General features: G+C 42.8%; 1 protein-coding gene across 11 annotated transcripts in view; it reads left to right on the top strand.

The window, feature by feature from the left end:
- Window positions 1-23,953, top strand: part of SLC44A3 (solute carrier family 44 member 3) — a 74,578-nt gene that overhangs the window by 976 nt on the left and 49,649 nt on the right. For 6 of the 11 annotated variants that reach the window (XM_054446688.2, XM_054446697.2, XM_054446642.2 and 3 more), the window contains exons 3-8: window positions 3,242-3,384; window positions 6,271-6,407; window positions 7,257-7,350; window positions 16,505-16,665; window positions 18,738-18,827; window positions 20,793-20,917. In XM_054446688.2, the coding sequence (XP_054302663.1) occupies window positions 3,242-3,384; window positions 6,271-6,407; window positions 7,257-7,350; window positions 16,505-16,665; window positions 18,738-18,827; window positions 20,793-20,917 (750 nt within the window). The remainder of the gene's footprint in view (window positions 1-3,241; window positions 3,385-6,270; window positions 6,408-7,256; window positions 7,351-16,504; window positions 16,666-18,737; window positions 18,828-20,792; window positions 20,918-23,953) is intronic. The other 5 variants (XM_054446659.2, XM_054446637.2, XM_054446652.2 and 2 more) reach the window with 1 other exon arrangement.

Below are 23,953 nucleotides of genomic sequence, written 5' to 3'. Positions count from 1 at the left end.
GAATTAACAGTTTGCAATGTGATTGCTATTTAGTAAGGCCAATATGTCTCCTTTTACTATCCAAACTTACTAAACAGAAATTCTTTTACCACCTGTCACACCCCCAAATCAAATATTCCTCAAGCTTTTGGTGCACCTTTAACAAAGGAAAAGCCAGGGTAAGCCTAGAAATAAATTGCATTTCCTTTAGCTGAACATCACACACACACACACACGCACACACACACGAGATATGTTGTGTTTAGCAGCCAATACTGTTAACCATAGCTAACAAGGAATGATTTTTCCCACTCTAATTTCGAGGTATGTATGATTGCTGGTAAACTCCATCAGGCTGTGCGGTTATAATCCTGAGAGAGTCTGTTGGAAGCCGAATCTTGCTGCTTTTATATTTATTTTAGAATTGTAGGTAACAGCAGAAAACGTCTCACCTGACATTTTCAAAGGCCACTTTCACGAAATCATCCATGCCAGGCTAAGGCATGCTATTTGCTGCATGGTAAATGATTAATTTATAGAGCAGGGTGATAACTACCAGATAGTAATTACCTTTGTTGAAAAGAATTCCATCTGAATAGGCCCTAAAATATCATGTTTGTTCTTCTTTCCAAGTAAGAAAGTCATTTGTTCACTTGTGACCCGTTTCACATAGACAGGCTTGGTTACAGGCACAGTGGAAGGTTAGGTCTGAAACACATAATCAGATGTTTTTTGTTGCTTACGTTGGAACTCTCCCCTAGGAGCTGGGAGAGACAGTGCACCTACAATACCTTCTGCTTAACTTCACAGATGGTTGGTGTTTTTATCTGAGACTGCTGTTGTATAAATGCAGGGAGCAGCTGGCCTGCCTTGTGCCTGGCAGCTTTGACCTCAAGCTGTTATTGTGATTTAATGATCTGCCTTAGCCCCTCCACAGCTTCAACCTAGGACCTCACTACCAAAATCTCAGCCCAGCAGCTGAGAATCCCGGGGAAAGGCTTTGTAGATGACCTGTCACAGCCTGAAGAATTGTGAACCAGCTGAGAGGTGGCACAGAGCTGGAAACTGCTTTAAAATTACATTTCATTTGCAAAATAAGTCTGAAGGTTTTAATATATCCAAGTTCTCATTACGGCATTCTGTTTTAAGAGTTAGAGTCCTTTCTTAGCTCACTGGCTTTTAGTGTCTTTTGCAACATTTTTTATTTGCAGGTATTTAAAACAGAGCAAGGAGTGTTTTGTTTTTGGATTTTTTTTTTTCTGCCTCCGTTGTTCAGCTCTCAGGTCTTGTGACAGATGTCCTGACTGGTGATGGTGTGCCCTGAGTTAGGGCTGGACAAAGTCTTGGGGGAAGGAGCTGAAATTATAAGCAGAGATGGTTCTTGCAAATGCAGCACCAGCCTGTGTTTATATTTGCATTAAACACAAGGAAAAAAGTCTCAAAGTCTGGACTATCTCTGCCTCTACTTACCCCTCCAGTATCCTCTCCCACCCTGCCTTTTCCTATTCATCCCTCAAGATTCCATTTTCCTGATTTTGCAGGCACGGTTGACAGTGACCACCTTGGTGGCCCCACTAGACCAGTGTACACACCTCCTATATCACCTCTCATAGAGAATCACAATTGCATGTTTGAAATTAGGACAATGAAGGTTTATAGTAGTAGTTTCTTGGAAGGCCAAGGCAGGAATATCCCTTAAAGCCAGGAGTTCAAGACCAGCCTGGGCAATAAAGCGAGACCCTGTCTCTACAAAACATAAAAAATAATAATCATAAAGTCATAGTTTTATTAGCAGGGACTCAGGAATCCTCAAAAACCACTCTCACCTCTCCCACCCAGAAAAACTTTCCATTCTTCACCACAGGCTTTACAAAGGAAAGAATGATGGTAAATGGAATACATCACTTTGTTATTAGATTACTGGTGAGCTAGGCAGAAGCACATCTGACCCCTTTCCTCTCTCTAAGTCCAAACACAGTCAAGACCTTACTACACTCCAACTCAAAAGGACAAGACAAGCATGTCAAGGTGCGGTCAGCTTGCCATGCCAGCCACATTGGCAAACAGAGTCACACCTACTCCACAGCCTTTAGGTAAAGGGTGAGTGACACACACTACTAGCAAAGGTGACCCATTCATTCTAGAATCTGACCAGTTAGACTTAGGAGGATCTTGGAGAGTGGGCAAGGACAGGGAGCCTCCTTCCCCAGGAGGTCTGCAGCCCATAAGTCCTGCTTGCCTTCTAGGCTGGGTTCCTGGAGGGCAAGGAGTAGGTTCTGGTCATTCCTGTGTCTCCCAGTAACAAAGTCTCAAGCACACACTGGGCACTTGAAGAATGTTTGTTATTTTTATTTCTAAATTAGTAATAAATGCAGAATGTCTAGAAGGTATTTGAATTTAGGACAATGTACCTTTGCAGCATAAGGTATCAATACTATATATTAATGAATAGTGTATTATATCTGTTCTCCTGGAATGAACTTGTCAATATAGAGTATTAAATGATATCCTATATATTGTATACAGTACTGGGAAACTTACTAAGTTTGCATTATGGGAAGATACATATTCAATCTTGGCAGAGAGCCTGTCAGTATGTATTAATGGCACAGTTGTTTGAACTGAAATTTCAAATATTCCACATTCACTATGAGAGTGGATAAAAATGATGATAGATTGCAAGATGTTCTTGTCCAACAGAATTCCTGTGGTCCTTTATTTTGTATGTCTTAAGCAGTTACTCCAAAACACTATTTGCAGATTGGTGAACAGTGTTTCAGTACATATCAACTGTGTTGCTTCTGCAGAATCCCTTAAAAGTAAGAAAAGAAAAACAAAAAAAGTAGTAGGAAAAAAAAAAAAAAAACCTTGGGGAAAGAATTAGCATAGCCCTGAAGCACTTAAATAAAGCAAGAACCTCAAGGGAAGAAAAATTGAATTGTCCCAGTAAAGTTAGACCAAAAAGAAAAATGATAGACTCTTAAGGAAAAGGTTAAAAAGCACAAAGAGGTAAGAAATTGGAGAGAAATCTGTTTCAGTAGGTTAGATTCTCTCTCTACCTAAATTTATAAGTAGCAGAGGAGCAGGATGCTGATAGATTGGAGTTGCTGACACTGTTACTGTTACTGACGGAGTGAAGGGGTGTGATGCTGGAGAGCTTCACGTTCCACCAGGCTCCATTTTATATCAGCATCTGCAGGGGTGTGGGGCACCGTGTGCTCAGCCCTTTGCCCAGGCTCTCATATGCCTCCGGTTTTGCCAGGTGTTTATCATGGGCTACTCGGTGGTGGCTGGAGCCGCGGGAAGACTCCTCTTCGGCTATGACAGCTTTGGCAATGTGTGTGGCAAGAAGAACTCCCCCGTGGAAGGGGCCCCCCTTTCAGGGCAGGACATGACCCTAAAAAAGTAAGTATCTAAGTAAGTCCCCAGTCTGTAAGGAGCTGTACCTCAAAACTTTGTATAAATTCATCATTTAGAGCCTGGAAACTTTTCCCATTCAAAACTCTATCAGCCTATTTCATAAAAAGGAAGCCTGTGTGTATAGTACAGGTAAGAGTACAAGTTTTAGAATCATAGTCCTGAGTTCAAATTCAGCCCATGCTACTTTTCAGCTGTGTGATCTTGGGCAGAGTACTTAACCTCTCAAAGCCTAGTTTTCATCTCTCTAAACTAGTTATTATACCTACCTCACAAGGTTGTTTTAAGGATCCATGAGACACTGCATGAACTAAAGTATAATAAACATTAATTGCTGCTATTATTCTCCATAATGAATCAGAATCATGTTACCAATCGTATATGTTTGAACCCTACATCATCCACACGTTGTTTCTATGTGGAAATACCCGAATGCCATCTGGAACGCTGGGGACCTGTGTCCCACCCCTGCCCCAGCTATGGCACTGCGGTGTTGCATTCTTCCCCCGACTCCCCTACCCCACCTCCCACAGGGAAACAGAAAGGGGAGAGAAGAGATGGGCATTCCCTGGAGGGGAGAGAAATCCCTGACCATGAGCTTCTAAGATGGAGACTGCCTTGTAAGAATTTTTAAGATTTTAGCTCTTGCTTCACATGACAGAACAAAAAAATGATTTTTTTATTTATTTTTGTTTTTTATTTTTTTGAGACAGAGTCTCACTCTGTCGCACAGGCTGGAGTGCAATGGGGAGATCTCAGCTCACTGCAAGCTCCGCCTCCCGGGTTCAAGAGATTCTCTTGCCTCAGCCTCCCAAGTAGCTGGGACTGCAGGCACCCGCCACCAGGCCTGGCTAATTTTTGTATTTTTAGTAGATACGGGGTTTCACTGTGTTAGCCAGGATGGTCTCCATCTCCTGACCTTGTGATCTGTCACCTCAGCCTCCCAAAGTGCTGGGATTACAGCCGTGAGCCACCATACCCGGCCAAAAAAGCATTTTTAAGACTCTGTAATAAAAGTAGCTCCTAGAAGAGAAATCCTAAGGATCTAAATAAATCCTGAGTATAAGTTTGGAGTCATCAAATACAAATCTCAGACTAAGCCTCTTATCCTCCTGTGTGTTGCTCCTAAGGGGGCTCTTGCTCTTTCTGGGCATGGACTAATTACGGAGCATTTTCTCCTGCACTCGTAGAGCTACTTACAAAGAAGACAGGAGGAGGAAGGGCGACTTAGATGCCCATGTGCTCCCATTTCACATTGTGTTCATAATGCAGTGTCAACAAACAGTCATTCCTGGTTGAAGTGAGTATACATTCCATTATTCTCAAAAGCCAAAAGGTAGAAGCAACTCAAGTGTCCATCAATGGTTGAATGGATAATCAAAATGTGATATGTACATTACAATGAAATATTAAAAAGGAAGGAAATTCTGACACATACTACAATAGGGATGAACCCTGAGGATGTCATGCCAAGTGAAATAAACCAGTCACAAAAATACAAACATTGTATGATTCCACTTATCTGAAATATGTAAAGTAGTCAGATTCCTAGAAACAGAAAGTAAAATGGTGATTGCAAAGGGCTGGAGGAAAGGAGGGTGGGAACCTATTGTTTAATGGGTACAGATTTCAGTTTGGGAAGATGAGTTCTGTGAATGGATGGTGGTGATGATAGCCCAACAACGTGAATGTACTAATGTCACTGTACACTTAGAAAGATTCAGGTGGGGCTGGGCGCGGTGGCTCATGCCTGTAATCCCAGCACTTTGGAAGGCCAAGGCGGGCAGATCTACAGGGTCAGGAGTTCAAGACCAGCCTGGCCAACATGGTGAAACCCCGTCTCTACTAGAAATACAAAAATTAGCCAGGTGTGGTGGCGGGCACCAGTAGTCCCAGCTACTGGCGAGGCTGATGCAGGAGAATCACTTGAACCTGGGAGGCAGAGGTGGCAGTGTCATTGCACTCCAGCCTGGGTGACAGAGCAAGACTCCGTCTCAAAAAAAAAAAAAAAAAAGAAAAGAAAGATTCAGATGGTAAATTTTATGTATATTTTAACACAATTTTTAAACTTTTTCAAAAATATGTATATCACACACCCAGGAAATCTTTTCCTCATCTCCTATTGCACCACCTTTCTCCCATCCCCAACAGGAGGGAAAAAAAACCTTCTGGGACCCCTTCTCAAGGTCTCTCCCATAGAGGGCTGCCTACGGGGTCTTCCTGTGCCATTCCTGGGGTCTCAGAGCCTGAATAAGTGGTGGGCAAGGGTCCGGAAGCTGTGGCTGCTAAAGCATAACCTGCTGATGGCAACACCAGTTTCATTCTTGTCCCCCCTCTACCCTGCCCCTGGGGAGCTGCAGGAGGGCTCTCCTGAGTGTCCTGGCTCTCAACCTAGGAGAAGGGGGGAAAGACAAGCCTTTGGTTCCCAGCCTTGGACCCCTCCTTTCCATTTCTCACTTCCCTGTGTTCAGTTATTCTCTGAAGCACATTTGAACACTCTTCGGTACAAATGTGTTCTCCGTGGAGTCCATTGAATAATTTGTGCATTGGCCTGATCTAGCGATCAGTGGACAGTTTAATCAATTGCTTCTTTTCCTCAGATTTTCTCAGGTAACTCCCTAGTGCTATCCCCTAGACAACACTAAATCTGGAGAAATAAAGCTTTGTTAACGTTTTTGGATAGTTTCCAAGCTGCACAGCTTCATGGATGACCACCAGTAGGCATCATAAATGTTCAATTATGCTGAAACAATTATGAAAGTGTGCCTGGGTGATCCCTGCATTTGATAGCATGTGGATATTTTTTAAGGCCCACAATTAAGACCAGTGAGAGGCAATGCTCTAACACATTCTTCTGTTTCATCTATTTCCTAGACACGTGTTCTTTATGAATTCCTGCAACCTGGAAGTCAAAGGTACGCGGCTCAACCGCATGGCCCTCTGTGTATCCAACTGCCCTGAAGAGCAGCTTGACTCCCTGGAAGAGGTCCAGCTCTTTGCAAACACCAGTGGTAGGCACTGAGGCCTGGTTTGTTCTTTTCCCCATGATGGGGTAAGCTGTGGGGACCTAGATGAGATCATTTATCCTGACTCTCTTTCTCTGGAAAGCTGGAAGTTTTACTTCCTTGTGGATGCCTCTTCTTGTGTGGAAAAGGCTGTAAGCATTTTCTCTTGAGCTTGTTCAGGTTATTTTTGTTCTATCTGGATTTATCTGAAGCCCTAGCTATTCCACGTATGCTCCCTGCCACTGCAGGGGAATGGTCATCCACAGAGAGAGAGAGGAGACAGCCCACGTTTGAGACCCAAAGGCGGGGTCAGAAGGAAGTCAGAGAGCTCCATGCACGTGGGCACATCCGGTCCTAGAGATGTACGTGCAGGCTGCGGGTAGAATTGCCGACAAATTGGTCTTTTCGTGAGATTTTCGGGGCCAATAGATACTTCCACTGAGCAGTGGGATATCACAAGTTGTACCAGAAGCACTTGTATAACTAAAATACCTTGTACTGGGTCCACTGTTTAGAATTTTATCTGCCTGAGAAATGGTTTGCCAGATTTTTAAAAATTATTTGCAAAGCCAGGTTTAAACTATCAAGCTTCTACAAGAAATTGTTTTCAAATATGCTTCAGATTATTTTAGGACCAATCATATAACTTTTAGTTTTGAATTTGGGGTTTTGAAGAGAAAGTAAGGAAGAGAGGCCCTCACTAGACCTCAGATTGTATGCCTATTACTTTTGTGTTTCTGTCACCCATAGACCTTGTAGTTGATCCTTTCTCCTTTCTGGTTTGGTAACACGGCTGTGGTTTCCTTACTGACTCACCTGGAAAGAAGGTATAATGTCTGTGTGTTCTGCTTCCAGGGTCCTTCCTGTGTGTTTATAGTTTGAATTCCTTCAACTACACCCACAGTCCAAAAGCAGACTCACTGTGTCCCAGGCTACCAGTTCCTCCAAGGTAAAAGCTTCCATACTTTTTCCTTAACCCTAAACAAAAGTTACTGGGTACTTGGTGTGCATCTGTTACTCTTCTAGGCATTGTGGGAAGGAGATATCAGAAGAGCCCCTGCCTGCAGGGAGCTTACAGTCTATGGAGGCCAGGGATAAAAACATGGAGGGACTATTTGCAGTATGCGTATGGACAGTGGATTAGAAATCAGGCTAAATAAGGAGAAAACTCAACAAACAATAAAAATACACGTAGTCTTCAAAGAACACTACAGCTAGCAAGAAGTAACATATGAATTATTACTAACGGTGATTTTATAAATTAGTGTGTATTTTTTTCTACTCCAACTATTTATTGCAAAGTAGAAATCATTTACTTTGGCTGGGCGTGGTGGCTCACGTCTGTAATCCCAGCATTTTGGGAGACTGAGCCAGGTGGATCACGAGGTCAGGAGATGGAGACCATCCTGGCCAACGTGGTGAATCCCCATCTCTACTAAAAATACAAAAATTAGCTGGGGGTGGTGGTGCGTGCCTGTAGTCCCAGCTACTTGGGAGGCCGAGGCAGAAGAATCACTTGAACCCAGAAGGTGGAGGTTGCGGTGAGCCGAGATCGCGACACTGCACTCCAGCCTGGTGACAGAGCGAGACTCTGTCTCAAAAAAAAAGAAAGAAATCGTTTACTTTTGGCTTTTTATCATAATTAGACTTTGTTAGTTTTTGTTGCTCTAGATATCTTCATAAGAAACAGACCAGATGGACAAGGCCAAGTGATCACCACACCTTTCTTCTCAATGAAAACAGAAAGCACAGGTCCTTATCAAGAGTACACTTGGTGGGCTCCTTGCAAGGTCTTATTCACCCCTGTAAATTAGTGTGCTACCTGGCACATGGTAGGCACCTTACAAATATTTGTAGAATAAAGTTGTAATGGTGGAGCAGTGGTTGCATTGCCATGGCGAATGGCTCATGTTTACACCTTTGAGAAGGCTAAGGGGAAACATACAATGAGTGTTTATTGCCACCATTATGATGCTGAGATGTACTAAAGGAAAACTTGTATTGATTTTGAATTGTCATTCTTTTGAAAAATGTGAGTGTGTTTACAATGTAGGAGACCTCTCTGAAAAATCACTGAGAAATAATGATGACTTAATTAAAACAAAGCATTATTCCAATCCTCTAGGATGGTGTTTATTGAACTCTTGTTTGGGACTTACAGTAAGAAATTTATTACATCCCAACTCCTGTATGCACATACCTTCATATGTCCTTACGTATATAAAACAAAACTAGAAATCTCACAAAACAACATTTACCCTTATTACATATGATTCACACTCTTAGTTACTATTCTGTTGCCTTTTTAAAAATAATGTATTTCATAGTCTTCTAACTGGTTGCAAGTGAAGCTTGAAAAATGCTGAACTAGCAGGTGCTCACAAACACAAAAAGACTTGAGTAGGTTTTAATCACATTGGAGGCAGAAAATAGCCATTTTGTGATATTCTTTTCAAAAATAAATACTCCAAGTTGTAATTGAAGGAGGAGAGAACTATTTGCTGAGGAGAATACCCATTTCATTTTTCTATAAATTTTTTTTTTTTTTTTTTTTTTTTTTTTTTTTTTTTTTTTTTTTTTGAGACAGAGTCTTGCTCTTGTCACCCAGGCTGGAATGCAGTGGTGCGATCTCAGCTCACTGCAACCTCCATCTCCCAGGTTCAAGCAATTCTCCTGCCTCAGTCTCCCAAGTAGCTGGGACTACAGGCACACGCCACCACGCCCAGCTAATGTTTGCATTTTTCGTAGAGATGGGGTTTCTGCATGTTGGCCAGGATGGTCTCGATCTCTTGACCTCGTGATCCGCCCACCTCAGCCTCCCAAAGTGCTGGGATTACAGGCATGAGCCACCATGCCTGGCCTATAATATCTTATTTTTAAAATTCTGGTAATTGTAAATGTGTTGATGATATTTTACATTCTGGTAAAATGTAAGGTATCGTAAACACATCTTAATGAAACATACTGAACCCAATTTAAAAAAAAAAACTAGAATGTTTTAGCAATAGGTGGAAGGAAAATTCTCTAGCACTTGGAGAGGAGGACTTTTTTAAGAACACAATTTGTAACTGTAGATGTAACTACAGACGGAATTGAAAGAGAATGGAATTTTTAAGGTTGTAATTTAACCAGAGTTGGATAAACTCTCTTCTTACTATAAATGGGATGGCAACCGTAATTCCACAGGAAGCTTATATCTTGATACTTATGATGATAATAGCAAACATTTATTGAGCTTTTGATACTTTTCTAAACCCTTAACATAATTTGGGCCTCAGAAAACGTCTATATTGTAGGTATTGTTTTCATCCCTATCTTACAACTGAGAAAACTGATGCAGAGAGGTTTAAGGTCATACATGCAGCAAATGGAAAAGCTGGCCTTCAAACCCAAGCAGCGTCTGTGTTTGAGTCAAGACTTGGTTTTATTTTGACTGGTGAGTGGCCTTCCTAGACTCACATCAAGCTGGGAGAAAAAGTCTCCGTACCCTGTGTCATAATAGCACCATTTCTTCTCACTCTCAAGCCGGCCCTAGTCCTTTTCACCCTAAATGCAAATGTTTCCAATACTAACTTTTCAAGTAAAGACAAAACCCTTGACTGAGTGGCCTTTTTTGGACAGAAAGAGAGAGAGAAATAGCCTCAAGGGCTCCATTCCCTTTTCCTGCACAAGCAAGTGTTTGTTTAAGGTGAAAATGATCATATTTATCATGGAATAGCAGTGCCAAGACTGAAAAGCTGGAAAACATGAGAAGGGTGGCTATAGGGCCAAAGAACATTTTCTAAATACTTCTTTTTGACTGAACTGATTGTTTCTTCCTCCTCTGTCGGTCATGTGAGGTATAATGTACCCTTTTAGAGTAATGGCTAAATATCAAGAAGTTTGTGGACCTACGTATAAGCTTTTAAGAGCAGTGAAAAAGCACTGCAGAAGATAACAAGCAAATAGATCTTTTTTCACTTTGGTGTTCAACATGGTAATGTATTTTGAGTCCCTCACGTATTCAAAATCTAAAAGGCGTGGGTATCTTCCCCGCAGTAAATTCTAGTTCTACCCTCCCACATAGGTGCCTGTGCCTGTCACTGCATGGTTTGCTCAGCTGAATTCCATATACATGGTGATCTAAATATACAGGCAGCTTACCCAATGACTTCCTGCAAGTTTGAGTGGCTTTGCTAATGGGAAGAAGAAAAGCAGAAGTGGTGAAGAAACCTCAGGCCATGGCCTAAAGATGCATCCCTGTGAGCCGGGTGTGGTGGCTCACATCTGTAATCCCAGCACTTTGGAAGGGCGAGGTGGGCAGATCACCTGAGGTCAGGACCAGCTTGACCAACAATGGTGAAACCCCATCTCTACTAAAAATACAAAAATTAGCTGGGTGTGGTGGTGGGCGCCTGTAATCTCAGCTACTCGGGGAGGCTGAGGCAGGAGAATCACTTGAACCCAGGAGGTGGAGGTTGCAGTGAGCCAAGACCACGCCATTGCACTCCAGCCTGGGCGACAAGAGTGAAACTCCATCTAAAAAAAAAGATGCATCCCTACCCCAGCTAATGAAATATTCTAAATCTCAAAAGGAGTGGTAGTTGCATAGATGTATATGTTTATCAAAGTCTCTAATTTTATGTTTAAGATCAGTGCATTTCATTGTATATAAATTTTGCCTCAGTAAAAATAAGAGGAATTCCTTACATTCTGAAGTGTATTAAGTTTAAAAAAAAAAAGCAAATAATAGAACAGTGTGCAGTATACTGTCTTTTGCATAAAAAGTGGAATTATAAGTGTATATAAACCTATAAATATATACATTTAGGTATATATTTGCTTGTATAACCATTACATCAAGCATGACTTACAGGATGTGGTCAGAAAGCGATTTAATTTTTGTCTTTCTCTGTCTCTTTAAATTTATTCAGTGGGACTAGTTTTTTCTGCCCCTAAATAAAAACACAGGCAATTCCCAAGGCTTCTCTGGTAACTTTTAGGTAATACATACTGAGTCACTTTAAGTTATAACAGACACTTTCAATTCAATAATTAAAATGTTCAGCCCAGACCAGGCACAGTGGCTCATGCCTGCAATCCCAACATTTTGGGAGGCCAGGGCTGTAGGATTGTTTGAGGCCAGGAGTTCAAGACCAGCCTGGACAACATAACGAGACCATGTCTCTGCAAAAAATTTAAAAATTAGATTGGCATAGTGGAACATGCCTGTAGTCCTAGCTGAAGCTGAGATGGGAGGAACTCTTGAGCCCAGGAGTTTGAGGTTGTAGTGAGCTGTGATCATGCCACTGCACTCCAGCCTTGGTGACAGAGCAAGACCCTGTCTCAACATTTTTTTAAAAAATTAAAAAATATTCAGCCCAATGTGATAAACTTCTCACTTGATTGGAGGTTCAAACTTCTGCCCCCTGCACACTTGGCCCAGGAGCAAGTGGGAAGGCCACAGTCCAGGAAGGAGGCTGTAGTCAACTGCTCTTCTCCTCTGTTTATTCCTCCCCTCCTCTCCCAGCTTGCTCAAACAGGTTTTGTCTAAGGGGCTGGTGCAGCAAAAGTGAAGGAAGAAAAGAGTAGCAGGAACACATTTACTTGTCTGATACTAGCACCAGCATTCTCTGGGCTTGGGAGATGTCCCGGCCAGCTCTTTCCCTCATGGGCATGTTTTGGGTTGTTTGGGGCTCTTTCAGCTGCAGTGCCTTTCATGTAGTCTAATGCATCTGTGCTCTGGCTGGTCATGTGAGAGGCTTTCCTCAGTCCTGAGGCATTAATTAGCTACCTCAGAGAGCAGCCACTTCCAGCTCCTTCTGCCAGGGTCCCCACAGCCTTCTACAGGGCTGTCTTAGACACGATCAGTGGCACCCCATCACTGGGACTTGTGCACATGCAGCCCACAACTAGACCCCAGGAAGCCCTCTGCACCCTTTGCCCTGACAGATGCCCTGAGGGCTCTTAACTCCCCAGTTGTAGCTCTCTGCTCTGCTGTTAAAGCCGCTCACCCTCCAGATTTCTTGGAGTGGCTCAGACCTTAAGCCAGGGGATTCCCTAAGCGCTCTGAGTTTTCCGTGAAACCCTTCTCATCTGACTTAGGAATAGTACCCTTCACCCTCTTCCCCTTGGGAGTGGGGATGGAGTTACATGACAAGTCTAGTAAAAAAAAAATTTTCAACTCTTCAAAAATTACTCTTCTAATGATTCTCTGTACTTGTCATCACCTGTGCAGAGTAGATTTTACTATATGCAAATAAAAATTAAAATCAAGATGTCAGGATCTTAGGATAGAGTGTAGAGGGTGACAAATTAAATTACTAATAAGGAGCTGATGTGAGTAACTTTGGAAAACAGCTTTGTGACTAGATACTGTAAGCTAAAGACAAAAGGAACTGTACATAAACACTGTACTCCAGATAGTACATTTGTTTATCACATAGCTACTGGTTAACAATTGTTTTTTTTCATTTTTTAAAAATTCCCTAAACAATACAGTATAATGGTTAGCAATTCTGAAATTACATACGAGAATCGATTATAAGGCCTAGAATCAGTAATACCCCACCATACCCAATACCCAGATCATGGTTTCTAATCATCGATCTTCAAGGGTTCTTTGGAGAAATGGCAGGTTCTAGGACTTGGATAAGGAAAATACCAGCTACGTCTGGTATCATCATCCTGTAGCATCAGAAAGTAAGGAAGTGCTCAAGAAAGAAAGAAGAATGGGTCTTGTCAAAAGGACACAGATGCCTCGTAGTGGCCAAAGCTGGAATAGATTGAATAACACAATTAAGATTATAACCCAAAGAAAAGAATAAATGTTGATGAGGCCATACTGATATAAATAAATAATTGAATAAATAAATAAATGGGGAGAAGGGATAAATACTTTTTTTCTTTTTTTTTTTTGAAACAGTCTCACGCTGTTGCCCAGGCTGGAGTGCAGTGGCACGATCTCGGCTCACTGCAACCTGTGCCTCCCAGGTTCAAGCAATTCTCCTGCCTCAGCCTCCCGAGTAGCTGGGATTACAGGCACACACCACCACACCCGGCTAATTTTTGTATTTTTAATAGAGATGGGGTTTCACCATGTTGGTCAGGGTGGTCTCAAACTCCTGACCTCAAGTGATCTACTCGCCTCATCCTCCCAAAGTGCTAGGATTACAGGCATGAGCCACTGCTCCCAGTGAAAGGGATAAATCTTTACTTCTTCCTCCAAGAGGTGAAATTTCCCTCCCTTTGAGAGTGGGCTAGGCTTAGTGACTCATTTCCAAGGATAGAGAGGGAAAAGAGAAAAATAACAACTTTACATGGAGAAACCCGGCAGGTACCACCTTAACCAGGTGATCAAAGTCAACTTCACCAGTGTTGTCATGTTCCTTGATAGGATTCTATGAGAAAGGCACTTCACCTCTGTGGTGCGCTCCCAAAAACCTGTTGACTGTAGTCTAATCATGAGGAAACATGAGAGAAATTCTACAAATTAAGGGACATTTTACAAAATACCTGACTATGAATCTTCAGAAATGTCAAGGTCACGAGAAACAAGGAAAAACTAAGAAACTTGTCACAGGCCAGGCACAGTGGCTCACACCTGTAATCCCAACACTTTGAGAGGCAGAGGTGGGAGGATGGCTTGAGCTCAGGGGTTCAAGACCAGTTTGGGCAACATAGCAAGACTCTGTCTCTACAAAAACACAAACTGTCATGACCAAAGAGGAGACATGACAATTAAATACCATGTGCTATCCTGAATTAGATCCTGGAATAGAAAAAGGATGTTATGGTGAAATCCAAATAAAGGCTGTAGTTTAGTTAGTAGTTTAGTGACAATGTTAAATCTTAATTTTCACAAATATACTGTGGTTATGTAAGACGTTTACATTAGGGGAATGTGAGTGAAGGATACACAGAGGAACCCTCTACCATCGTTACAATTTTTTTGTAACTCTAAAATCATTCAGAAATTTAAAGTTTACTTTTAAAAATGCTCTGCTTATCAACTTCCAACTCTTTTATGCTCTCAGCGTGGATGTGGGTTTAAGAATAATCTAACCACTTTTCTCCCACCTCTCTTGGCATGCCCTGAATGGGGGAGTCTGGGGTCTCATTTTGGAGTAGAATTTTTATTATCTTTGAGCTCAGCCGCAAATTCCATTTAAACTTCCTATGATATTTACATATGCTAATAAAAGTCTCTAGAATGGTTTGCAAGAAACCAAAAATCATGGGTGCCTGTGAGGAAATGTACTCAGTAGCTCAGGGACAAGGAAAGGCAATTTCTTGCTGTTTGGTCTCTTGTGCCTTTTGGAATTTAAGCCATGTGAATGTATTACCCCTTCAAAAATGTAATTACAAAAAATACCATTTGTGTTACTCTTCTCTTGAACCACTATCCAGTGACTCAGGAACTGTTTCTGTAATATTGAGACTTCTGGAGAAAGATTCTTCCACGTGTTCTATGTTGTGCTTCATTAGAAGCTTGGGAAGTCATTTCTTTTCTTCAGGGCAATGAAATCTTTTAACATTTGGGTTCTCCTTCGTTTCATTCTTATACATTGCACAAAATGATTGGTGATTGGGTTTTGAGCAGCTTTTAAGATAATTTGACACGTCTTTGGTTGGGATTATTTCCACCATTTGGGGTTCATGGAAAGAAAGAAGAACAGGACCCTGTGAAGGTATCAGTGGCCTCATGAAGATTCATTAGAATGCATATTTCTAGGCTTTTTTACATTTCAGGAAGGGGCTAAAAAAAGGTCAACTTTCTCATCTGGTTGATAACCAAGGCAGTTATCAACTGCAGCATCAATCATACATTTACTCTCCATTTATTGAGCACCCACTGTTCATAGCCACGCTCTCAAGCCTCATATGCCTTCCTAAACAGGACGGAATTAAGCTAATAGTGTCTTAACACAGCTTCTGTCTCATCCAGTTCACATCCCTAATAGTTCCTTACAGAAATAAAATTCTTTTGTTGGAGTTGGTAGTTTGTGTCTAAGAAGGGCTAAGACAGAAGAGTGAAAAATGTGGTTCCCACTGGGCACAGTGGCTCATGCCTGTAATCCCAATACTTTGAGACATCAAGGTGGGTGGATCGCTTGAGCTCATGTTGCCCAACGTGGGCAACATGGTGAAACTCTGTCTCTACAAAAAATGCAAACATTAGCTGGGCGTGGTGACATGTGCCTGTAGTCTCAGCTACCCAGTAGGCTGAGGTGGGAGAATAGCTTGAGACCTGGAGGTGGAGGTTGCAGTGGCCCATGATCAAGCCACTGTACTCCAGCCTGGGTGACAGAGCCAGAACCTGTCTCAAAAAAAAAAAAAAAAAAAAAAAAGTGGTTCCCCATAAATAAAACATAGTATATGTACACGTACCACAGAGTAGTATTTAGTCTTAAAAAAAGAAGAGATCCTGCTATTTGCAACAACATGGATGAACCAGAGGATATTATGTTAAGTGAAATAAACCAGGCACGTAAGGGCAAATCCCATGCATGATCCCACTTGTGTGTGGAATCTAAAAAAAGTCAAATTCATGGAAACAGAGAATAGAATTGTGGTTATCAGGGATACGGGCAGGGGAAATGAGAGATATTGGTCAAAGAATACAAGTTTCTGTTACATAGGATGAATAAATTCTAGATATATAAAGTAGAGCATGGTGACTATAGTTCATAATACTGTACTGTATATTTGAAATTTGATACAACAGATCTCCAGTGTTCTCAAAATATGATAACTATGGGAATTTATGGATGCGTTCATTAGCTTAACTGTAGCAATCATTTCACATAGTTTATATATATCAAAACATCACATTGTACACCTTAAATATGTGCAATTTTTATTTTTAAAAATGTTGCTCCCCAAGTTTAGGTTTTTGGTTTCTGTGAGTTCCCATAATCAACTTCCTTTTCAGAACGTCAACTAATCGATGTAGCAGAGCATACTTGCCTGGCTTTCTAAGGTGTGCTCTGCAAATGGCATGCTAGACCCCTCTCTATTACTATAGTTCTTAAGCTTTTTTGGTTATTGAGGATGTTAAATAGACATCTTTTAAAGATAAATGTTAAATAAACATTTTTGCCATCTTTTTTTTCTATTTTTAGCAAGTCATTTCCCTTATTTAACCGATGTGTCCCTCAAACACCTGAGTGCTACTCCCTATTTGCATCTGTTTTGATAAATGATGTTGACACCCTCCACCGAATTCTAAGTGGAATCATGTCGGGAAGAGATACAATCCTTGGCCTGTGTATCCTCGCATTAGGTAATTCTCAGTTAAGTTAATTTTAGTAGTTGTTTATGGAATGCCAAAGTTCCTAGCACTTTTATATATGTTGTACAATGAAAATTAGCCTCTTGTTTTAAATATAAAACTCTGTATTTTTTAATAGATATTTTCGGTGTTTCAGATTTAAGTGGGATGGGGGCAATAAGAATAGAGGAACAGCTGGCCCTCTGGCAGAAAGCCTCGGTGGGTAGGGTTGCCTTGATATACTGACCATGTCCTAGTGTCTGTTCCTCACTGGGGATGGGTATATAAAGCAGATTGCCAATTTGTGGATGGGACATGAAAAATACAACTGTCAGGGTAACCAGAAACCATGTCTTCTGGCCAAACATGCCTCCACCTGTACGTTAGCCAGATCAGAAAGCTGCTTGGTGAGCAGGGCAAGGACATGTGTGCATCCATGTTAAATGGAGTCAGACTGCAAGGGCCTGCTGTATCCTGATCCCCTAAGGGACATACCTGCTTTGGGTTGTAGACAGGTCAAGGCCTTGAGCCTTCTCTGGGCATTTCTGGAAGCAGCTACCCACTCTTGACCTTTTGAGTTCCCATTTTCTATGTTTCAGTTGGCTGAAATCAAGAGCCAACTTTCTCTTTGAACAGGTTAATACACTCTGCCCCTTTAGACAGTGGTAAGAGCCTATTGACTCCTCGCTTTCCAGTGGCAGCCCGCAAACCTCTTGGTAGAGAGAAACTCTTTGGTCAGAGGTTAACATATTTCTAACAGTTAACAAATTGAGTTTTCCACAATTTCATTACTAAAAGGTTCCTAATTCCTGAATGCTTGGGGATATTTAACTAGTCACTATTATGACTTTCAGACTTCTTACTTAGGCTAAAAATGACTTCAATTGACTCAAACAAGATGCTTTGACTCCCAAATACTGGCTTGGTTACAATATATAACAAAAAAACCTCAGGTTATTCCTGATATATAATGACCTAATGTCCCTGCAAGGACATTGTCATGTACTTATTAGAGTCATAATGGTATTAACAGCTGTCGTTTACTGAGCATTTACCATGTGCCAGGCATTGTACTTATTCTTCACTCATTAAAACCTCATCAGAATCCCAGTACCATTCATAGGAGATGAAACTGAGGCTTAGAGAGGTTTAGGACTTGGCCAGTGTTGCACACCTAGGAGAAGAGGTGGCAGAACTAAGACTCAAACCCAGATCTGTGTGATCCCAAAACCCACCTTACTAAACGTAACTCTGATCTAGATGCAATCCTGATTTCCTATGTCGAAAAAAGTACATACAGCTTATTTCATGGTTAGGATCTTAAATTCTTCATTTTAAAGACATTATTAATCTTTCATATTTAATAAGAGTACCTTAGAACATGTAAAGTTAGAACTTTACATAAGCCCAGTGTGAAGTCAAAAGATTTAAGTGTGATAAGAATTTTAAATGGTTCATTTGGACTTGTAAGAAAAAAAGATTTGGGCATTTGAGAATAATATTGCTATAAAAAAAATTTTTCTTTCTGTCTTTTTTTTTACTGAGACAGAGTCTTGCTCTGTTGCCCAGGCTGGAGTACAGTGCCACAATCTCAGCTCACTGCCAACCTCTGCGACCCGGGTTCAAGTGATTCTTGTGCCTCGGCCTCCCGAGTAGCTGGGATTACAGGTGCCTGCCACCATGCCCGGCTAATTTTTGTATTTTTAGTAGAGATGGGGTTTTGCCAGGTTGGCCAGGCTGTTCTCGAACTCCTGACCTCAGGTGATCCACCCGCCTCAGCCTCCCAAAGTGCTGGGATTATAGGCGTGAGCCACCATGCCCGGCCAAATTTTTTTTATTTTTGAGAAGAATACTAGGACTTTCAGAGACAGGCTTACCACACTTGATTGAATGGTGCATCAGAGACTGCCCCACGTATACCTTGTTATTTTTATTTAGTGTTTAGTAGATATCCCAAGATATTTAGAGATTGAATACTATCCTCAGCCGTCACTGTTCTGGAGGGTTTTGTCATCGCAGTGCTACCATCATCTCCCCTACCCTTTGTTGCTATTGAGGTTAATGTGTTTTGCTTAATTTTTCAGCCTTGTCTTTGGCCATGATGTTTACCTTCAGATTCATCACCACCCTTCTGGTTCACATTTTCATTTCATTGGTTATTTTGGGATTGTTGTGTAAGTATTTCTCTACTTGACTGATTTCTTTTCGATTAAATGAAAAACCTTTCCATTAAGTATAGAACTTAAAAGTTGGCATTTTTAAGCTAGCTACATGGAGTCTTAAAGAGTACCTAGCCCCGTCACTTTACAAATGAGAAAACTTGGCCTCAGGGAGGACGATGGAAGTTGCTGTGTCTCACAGACAGTGCAAAGTTAATGACCAATCTTTTTTTTTTCTTTTCTTTTCTTTTTCTTTTTTCTTCTTTTTTTTTTTTTTTTTTTTTTTTGAGGCAGGCTCTCACTTTGTTGCCCAGGCTGGAGTGCAGTGGCGCGAACGCAGCTCACTATAGCCTCAACGTCCTGGGCTCAAGCGATCCCCCTGTCTCAGCCCTCCAAGTAGCTGGGACTACAGGCACATGCCACTACACCCAGCTAATTTTTGTATTTTTTGTAGAGATGGGGTTTTGCCATGTTGCCCAGGCTGGTCTCCAACTCCTGAGCTCAAGCGATCTGCCCACCTTTGCCTCCCAAAGTGCTGGGATTACAGGCATGAGTCACCACATCCAGCCAAATCTGTTGTTTCTTCTGCTATGCTATGCTGCCCCTGAGATGAGCTTTCCAATAGCGTGATCCTGTATCCATGACGTTAAAAGAGAATCACAGTACCCACTGGGAGCATTTTAAAGGATTTCTTCTGAACGCGCACCTCACCCATTGGCACATGGGTGCCCACAGTTGTCATGCAAAGGCTCTGACCAGCCGGAAGACACACAGGCCTGCATGGAAGCAGAGTCCTGGAGACCCTGTACTGTGCCCATATTTCCCTCGCGGTTGCTGGATTGTGGATCTCACCAGCAGTTGTTGGGAAAGAGGTCCGAGGGACAAGGGCACGCAGGAGGCTCAAGGCAGCAGCCATTTACCAACTGGTGTGGGGTACAGTCAGATGTCACTTAATGACAGGAAGGGATGTGTTCTGAGAAATGCATCACTCAGCAATTTCCTCATTGTGTGAACATCATGGAGTGCACTTACACAAACCTAGATGGTAGAGCCTACTACACACCCAGGCACATAGTATAACCTATTACTCCTAGGCTACGAACCTGCGCAGCATGCTACTGTACAGAATACTGTTGGCAGCTGTAACAGAATGGTCAGTATTTGTGTATCTAAACACATCTAAACACAGAAAAGTACAGTATTATTAATCTCACGGACCACCATCATATATGCAGTCCATTGTTGATCAAAATGTCATCATGCAGCGGATGACTATATTTTAATTTTCAAAAACTGATGTGATTGTCATGTTTCATTCCCCTGAGTCATCAGCTCTGCCTTCAGCAACTTAGAGCCCTGTAGCCCTGTGTTGGAGGACAGGCACAATGACTTCTGAGGGATGTTTCTTCCTGTCCACTCCAACCTTCCTATAGTTACTGTGGATAATGGCATAAGGTGGTATTTTGTACCTAAATGTGGAGTACGTGCAGCATCAGGGCATCTTCCAAATGAGCTTCTGACTTCATGATTCCCACAGGCCATGTAAATTTGCCCGGTTTTGTGGGTGAGCAGCCAACATCCAGGCTCCCACAGAAGTCATCACCAGCAGAGCTTGCTTGAAACATTTAGACAGTGAGCTCTGGCATTGTCCCTCTCACCATTCTGTCCATGGGGTTTTCCTCCTGCTCGCATCCAGACCCAACCTGTGGGTTAGGCGCCTGTGTTCTGGGGTCACCATCCTGGGTATCCCAAAACAAGCATCATCCCAGAACTTGTGGGTCCTCTATGGGTTGCCCTGGCTCTGCCCAGCTTCTCCAGAGGGCAGCAGTTGCCTGTAGGGTCTGGGTATTTGGGACCCACTGCCAGAGCAGTGCCACACGGCTGGTGGGCAGTGGCTGGACTTCCTGTGTGATTCTGTGTGCTGGGGAAAGGTTATCTCATGGCGCGTGCCCTGAGCTCTGCTACTGTTCTCTTTTCTAGTTGTCTGCGGTGTTTTATGGTGGCTGTATTATGACTATACCAATGACCTCAGCATAGAATTGGACACAGAAAGGGAAAATATGAAGTGCGTGCTGGGGTTTGCTATCGTATCTACAGGCATCACGGTAAGAAATGCTCTTCTAGCAGTAAGTCAGGTAGCCAGCCAGAACTCTGAAATCCAAATCATTGAATTCTAGCCAAAAACAACTAGAATTTGTTTTTCTTTTGATTCAGAATGTGCCTTCTTGGGATTTGAGATACCTGTACAGGGATAATTCAAAACCCTCCAAAAATAAGAAAAAAAGGTTTTAGTTCTTCCCAAGTCATTTCTGCCACCTCCCAGAGACTACTGTGTTATCCTTGCTGTTGCACTGTTCTCAACCCCGAGGGGCTACAAGGTGGGCATGGTGGGTGGGTGGAGGCAGGCTTACAGCGGTTCCCATTCCCTGTTTGTGAGGTGCAGCTCCCCTTTGCCAGTGTATGCTCAACTTCCGCTGCCCTCTAGCACACAGAGCCCTTTGTTTCCAAACCCGCTGGCCACTGGGTTATTTTGGTGTTCAGAGAACCTGCTGCCTCCTCAGTGAACTCTCTAGTTGAAAACAGGCCAACTTAGAATATTGAGGGAGCAGGTATTAGTTACTGGTGGTGGGTGGTTGGCAACCAAATGTCATTCAGGACCCTCTCCAGGGGCCATTAGGAAGGCTCGAATCACAAGGCCCTGGGGCGGGCCCCACACTGGCTTCGGGTCACCCAGAGTTGTTGTTGCTGGTGTGTTGGTTACTGACTGTTTTGTGGAGCAGCTGCAGCCAGGGGTTCCCACAAGCCCATTGAATCTTGCAGCAAATGCAGATTCTCACACCAACAAAATTCTCTCACAGGAAATCCTTCTATTCCCATATGTGGTAGTTTTCACATTTTCTCCTTTCCACAGTGAGGTTTTGGGTTTGTGATCTTCACATAAAATGTGCCAGGGAGCAAGGGTACAATAAAGTAAAGCACCTGGTTGCTCTCGCCTCAGGCAGGGACCAGGCCAGACACTCAACAGAGTCTGCAAAGGAGGCTGGAGATGAAAGGGCTTCCCCATTCCCCAGGCTGGGCACAGGGGAAGAGGAGCAGGGCTGGGGGCTGGGGATGGTCCAGTTCCTCCGTCTACACTCCACAGGGCTCCCTTTGTGTTTGTGCACTGCACCATTTATGCCACCCAGATCTCAGGGCCGGGGCAAGGTTAGGGAGAGGAGAGGCCGTGTGAGCAGAGAGGCTGTTTTCACCTGGGTCCATGAGTTCTGCACAGGGGCTACTCTAGAAGGCAGAATTGAGTCCCAGCTCACCTCCTGTTCATTTGTTGTGAGTTCTTACCAATTTCCGGTTGCTAGAAGAGCTAGTTCACTCATCCTCAGAAAAGCCCAGATGGAAGTTCCTCCTCAGCCTTTACAACTGAAGGGTCTCCTCTGGGTGTCTCGCCGGGCCTCTCCTGACACCCCTCCCTGCATGGTCAAGAGGCTGTGCTCCCAGATCCTGGAGCAGCTTCTGCACAGTTTATCCACTGTCATCTGACTGTCTTTCCTCCACTTGACTGTTGAGGGCAGAAACGCTCCAGCACAGCTGGAAGAGAAAGAGCATCTCAGGCCAAGGGCACAGCATGCATGAGGTCACATGGGCAGAGGTGTGACTTGCAGGAAGTTCCCTTGATGGAAGCCTGAGATGCAGGTGCAGGGAGGGTCATGTCAGGAAGGTCCTGATCTGCAATGATGATAGGTTTGATCTTTCTCCAGAGGCACTGGGGCGCCGTAGATGGATTTTGAGCCGAGAAACACCATCTTTGTCTTTGTGCTTTACAAAGGTCCCCTTAGCTGTGGACTGGAGGAGGGATTGAGGTGGTGGGGGGAGTTGTCCAGGGAGGTTGAATGCAGAAAGCTAATGAGGTTATTGGAGTCTAGAAGAAAGAGGCTGAGACTTGAGCTGTGGCATCAGCAGTGGAAATAGAGAGGAAAGGATGGCATGAGAGGTATTGAGGAAACTGAACCAGAGGTGATTGAGACTACACTGGGCACTTTGCCAGTCCTTGACCATAAGAATGGCCCTGCTCTCTAGGAGCCTAATCTAATGGGAAATTCAGACGAGAAAACATTTATAGAATATGTTAAATGGTACAATAGGGTAAGTGTGGAATAAAATGGGAGCACACAAGAGGGGAACCTAACTTACTCTTGGAAAGTCCAGAAAAATTAGGGCCACTGGAGATAAAGAATACAGGGGGAAGAGGAGGTTCTAGTATGAAGATAATGAATTTGACTCAGGATAAATTGAGTTTGACATACTGTAGGACATCCATGGCCTTGTCAATAACTGATGTGCTTATTCTTCCAGCACCTAGAGGAAAGTGAGGCTGGAGGTTTTAATTTGGAGGTTGTCAGCATCTAGGAAAGATGCTGAAAGCACAGAGGAATAGGAGATGCCCCCAGAAGATCTCAAGAAGCAGCAATTAAAGAAGTAGGAGAGCTAAAAGAAAGATCACGGAAGCCAAGGGAGGAAAAAGTTTTGAGAAAAGAGGAGTGGACAAGGGATCTAATGCTATGCTGAAGTCAAGCAAGACATGGAATGTTTCCATGGCATTTAACATTCAGGAGGTCACATGAAGTGACTTCAGAGAGAGCCGTTTCAAAAGAGTGTTGGTGTCTGGATGTTTGTGGGTGGTTGAAGAACGAGTTGGGGTATGGAAATACAGATGATGGGTGTAGACAAGCCAAGAAGCTCGGCCATGAAAACAGTAAGAGACAGCAGTGGCTGGATGGGGATGGAGTGGTGCAGAATGGTTTGTTTCGTTAATATGAGATTTGTAAATGTTTATATGCAGGATGGGAAAGCTAGAAGAAGGCACAGAACGTGGCTTTGAGTCGTTTTGCCTCATACTCATATTCCCTTGCCTTTTGCAATATCTTGGGTTCTGTGGGATGTGGAGGGGAGGATATAAGACAGTTCCTTGACATTAGAAGACCTTATTCTCATTTTATCTTTTTCACTGAGCAGACTACAAGGCCCTTTACGGAGGAACTGTGTCTTGTTTGCTATTACATCTATTAAGATCTATTCCAGGGGCCAGCACTTACTAGATGCTCAATTAGTGTTTGCGAATGCATCTGTAAAATTATAACAAAGTAGTG

This window comes from Pongo pygmaeus, chromosome 1 (genome assembly GCF_028885625.2).
Source record: "Pongo pygmaeus isolate AG05252 chromosome 1, NHGRI_mPonPyg2-v2.0_pri, whole genome shotgun sequence".
Lineage (NCBI taxonomy): Eukaryota > Metazoa > Chordata > Mammalia > Primates > Hominidae > Pongo > Pongo pygmaeus.
The sequence above is the reverse complement of the archived record's forward strand: the minus strand, read 5'-3'. Positions and strand labels throughout refer to the sequence as shown.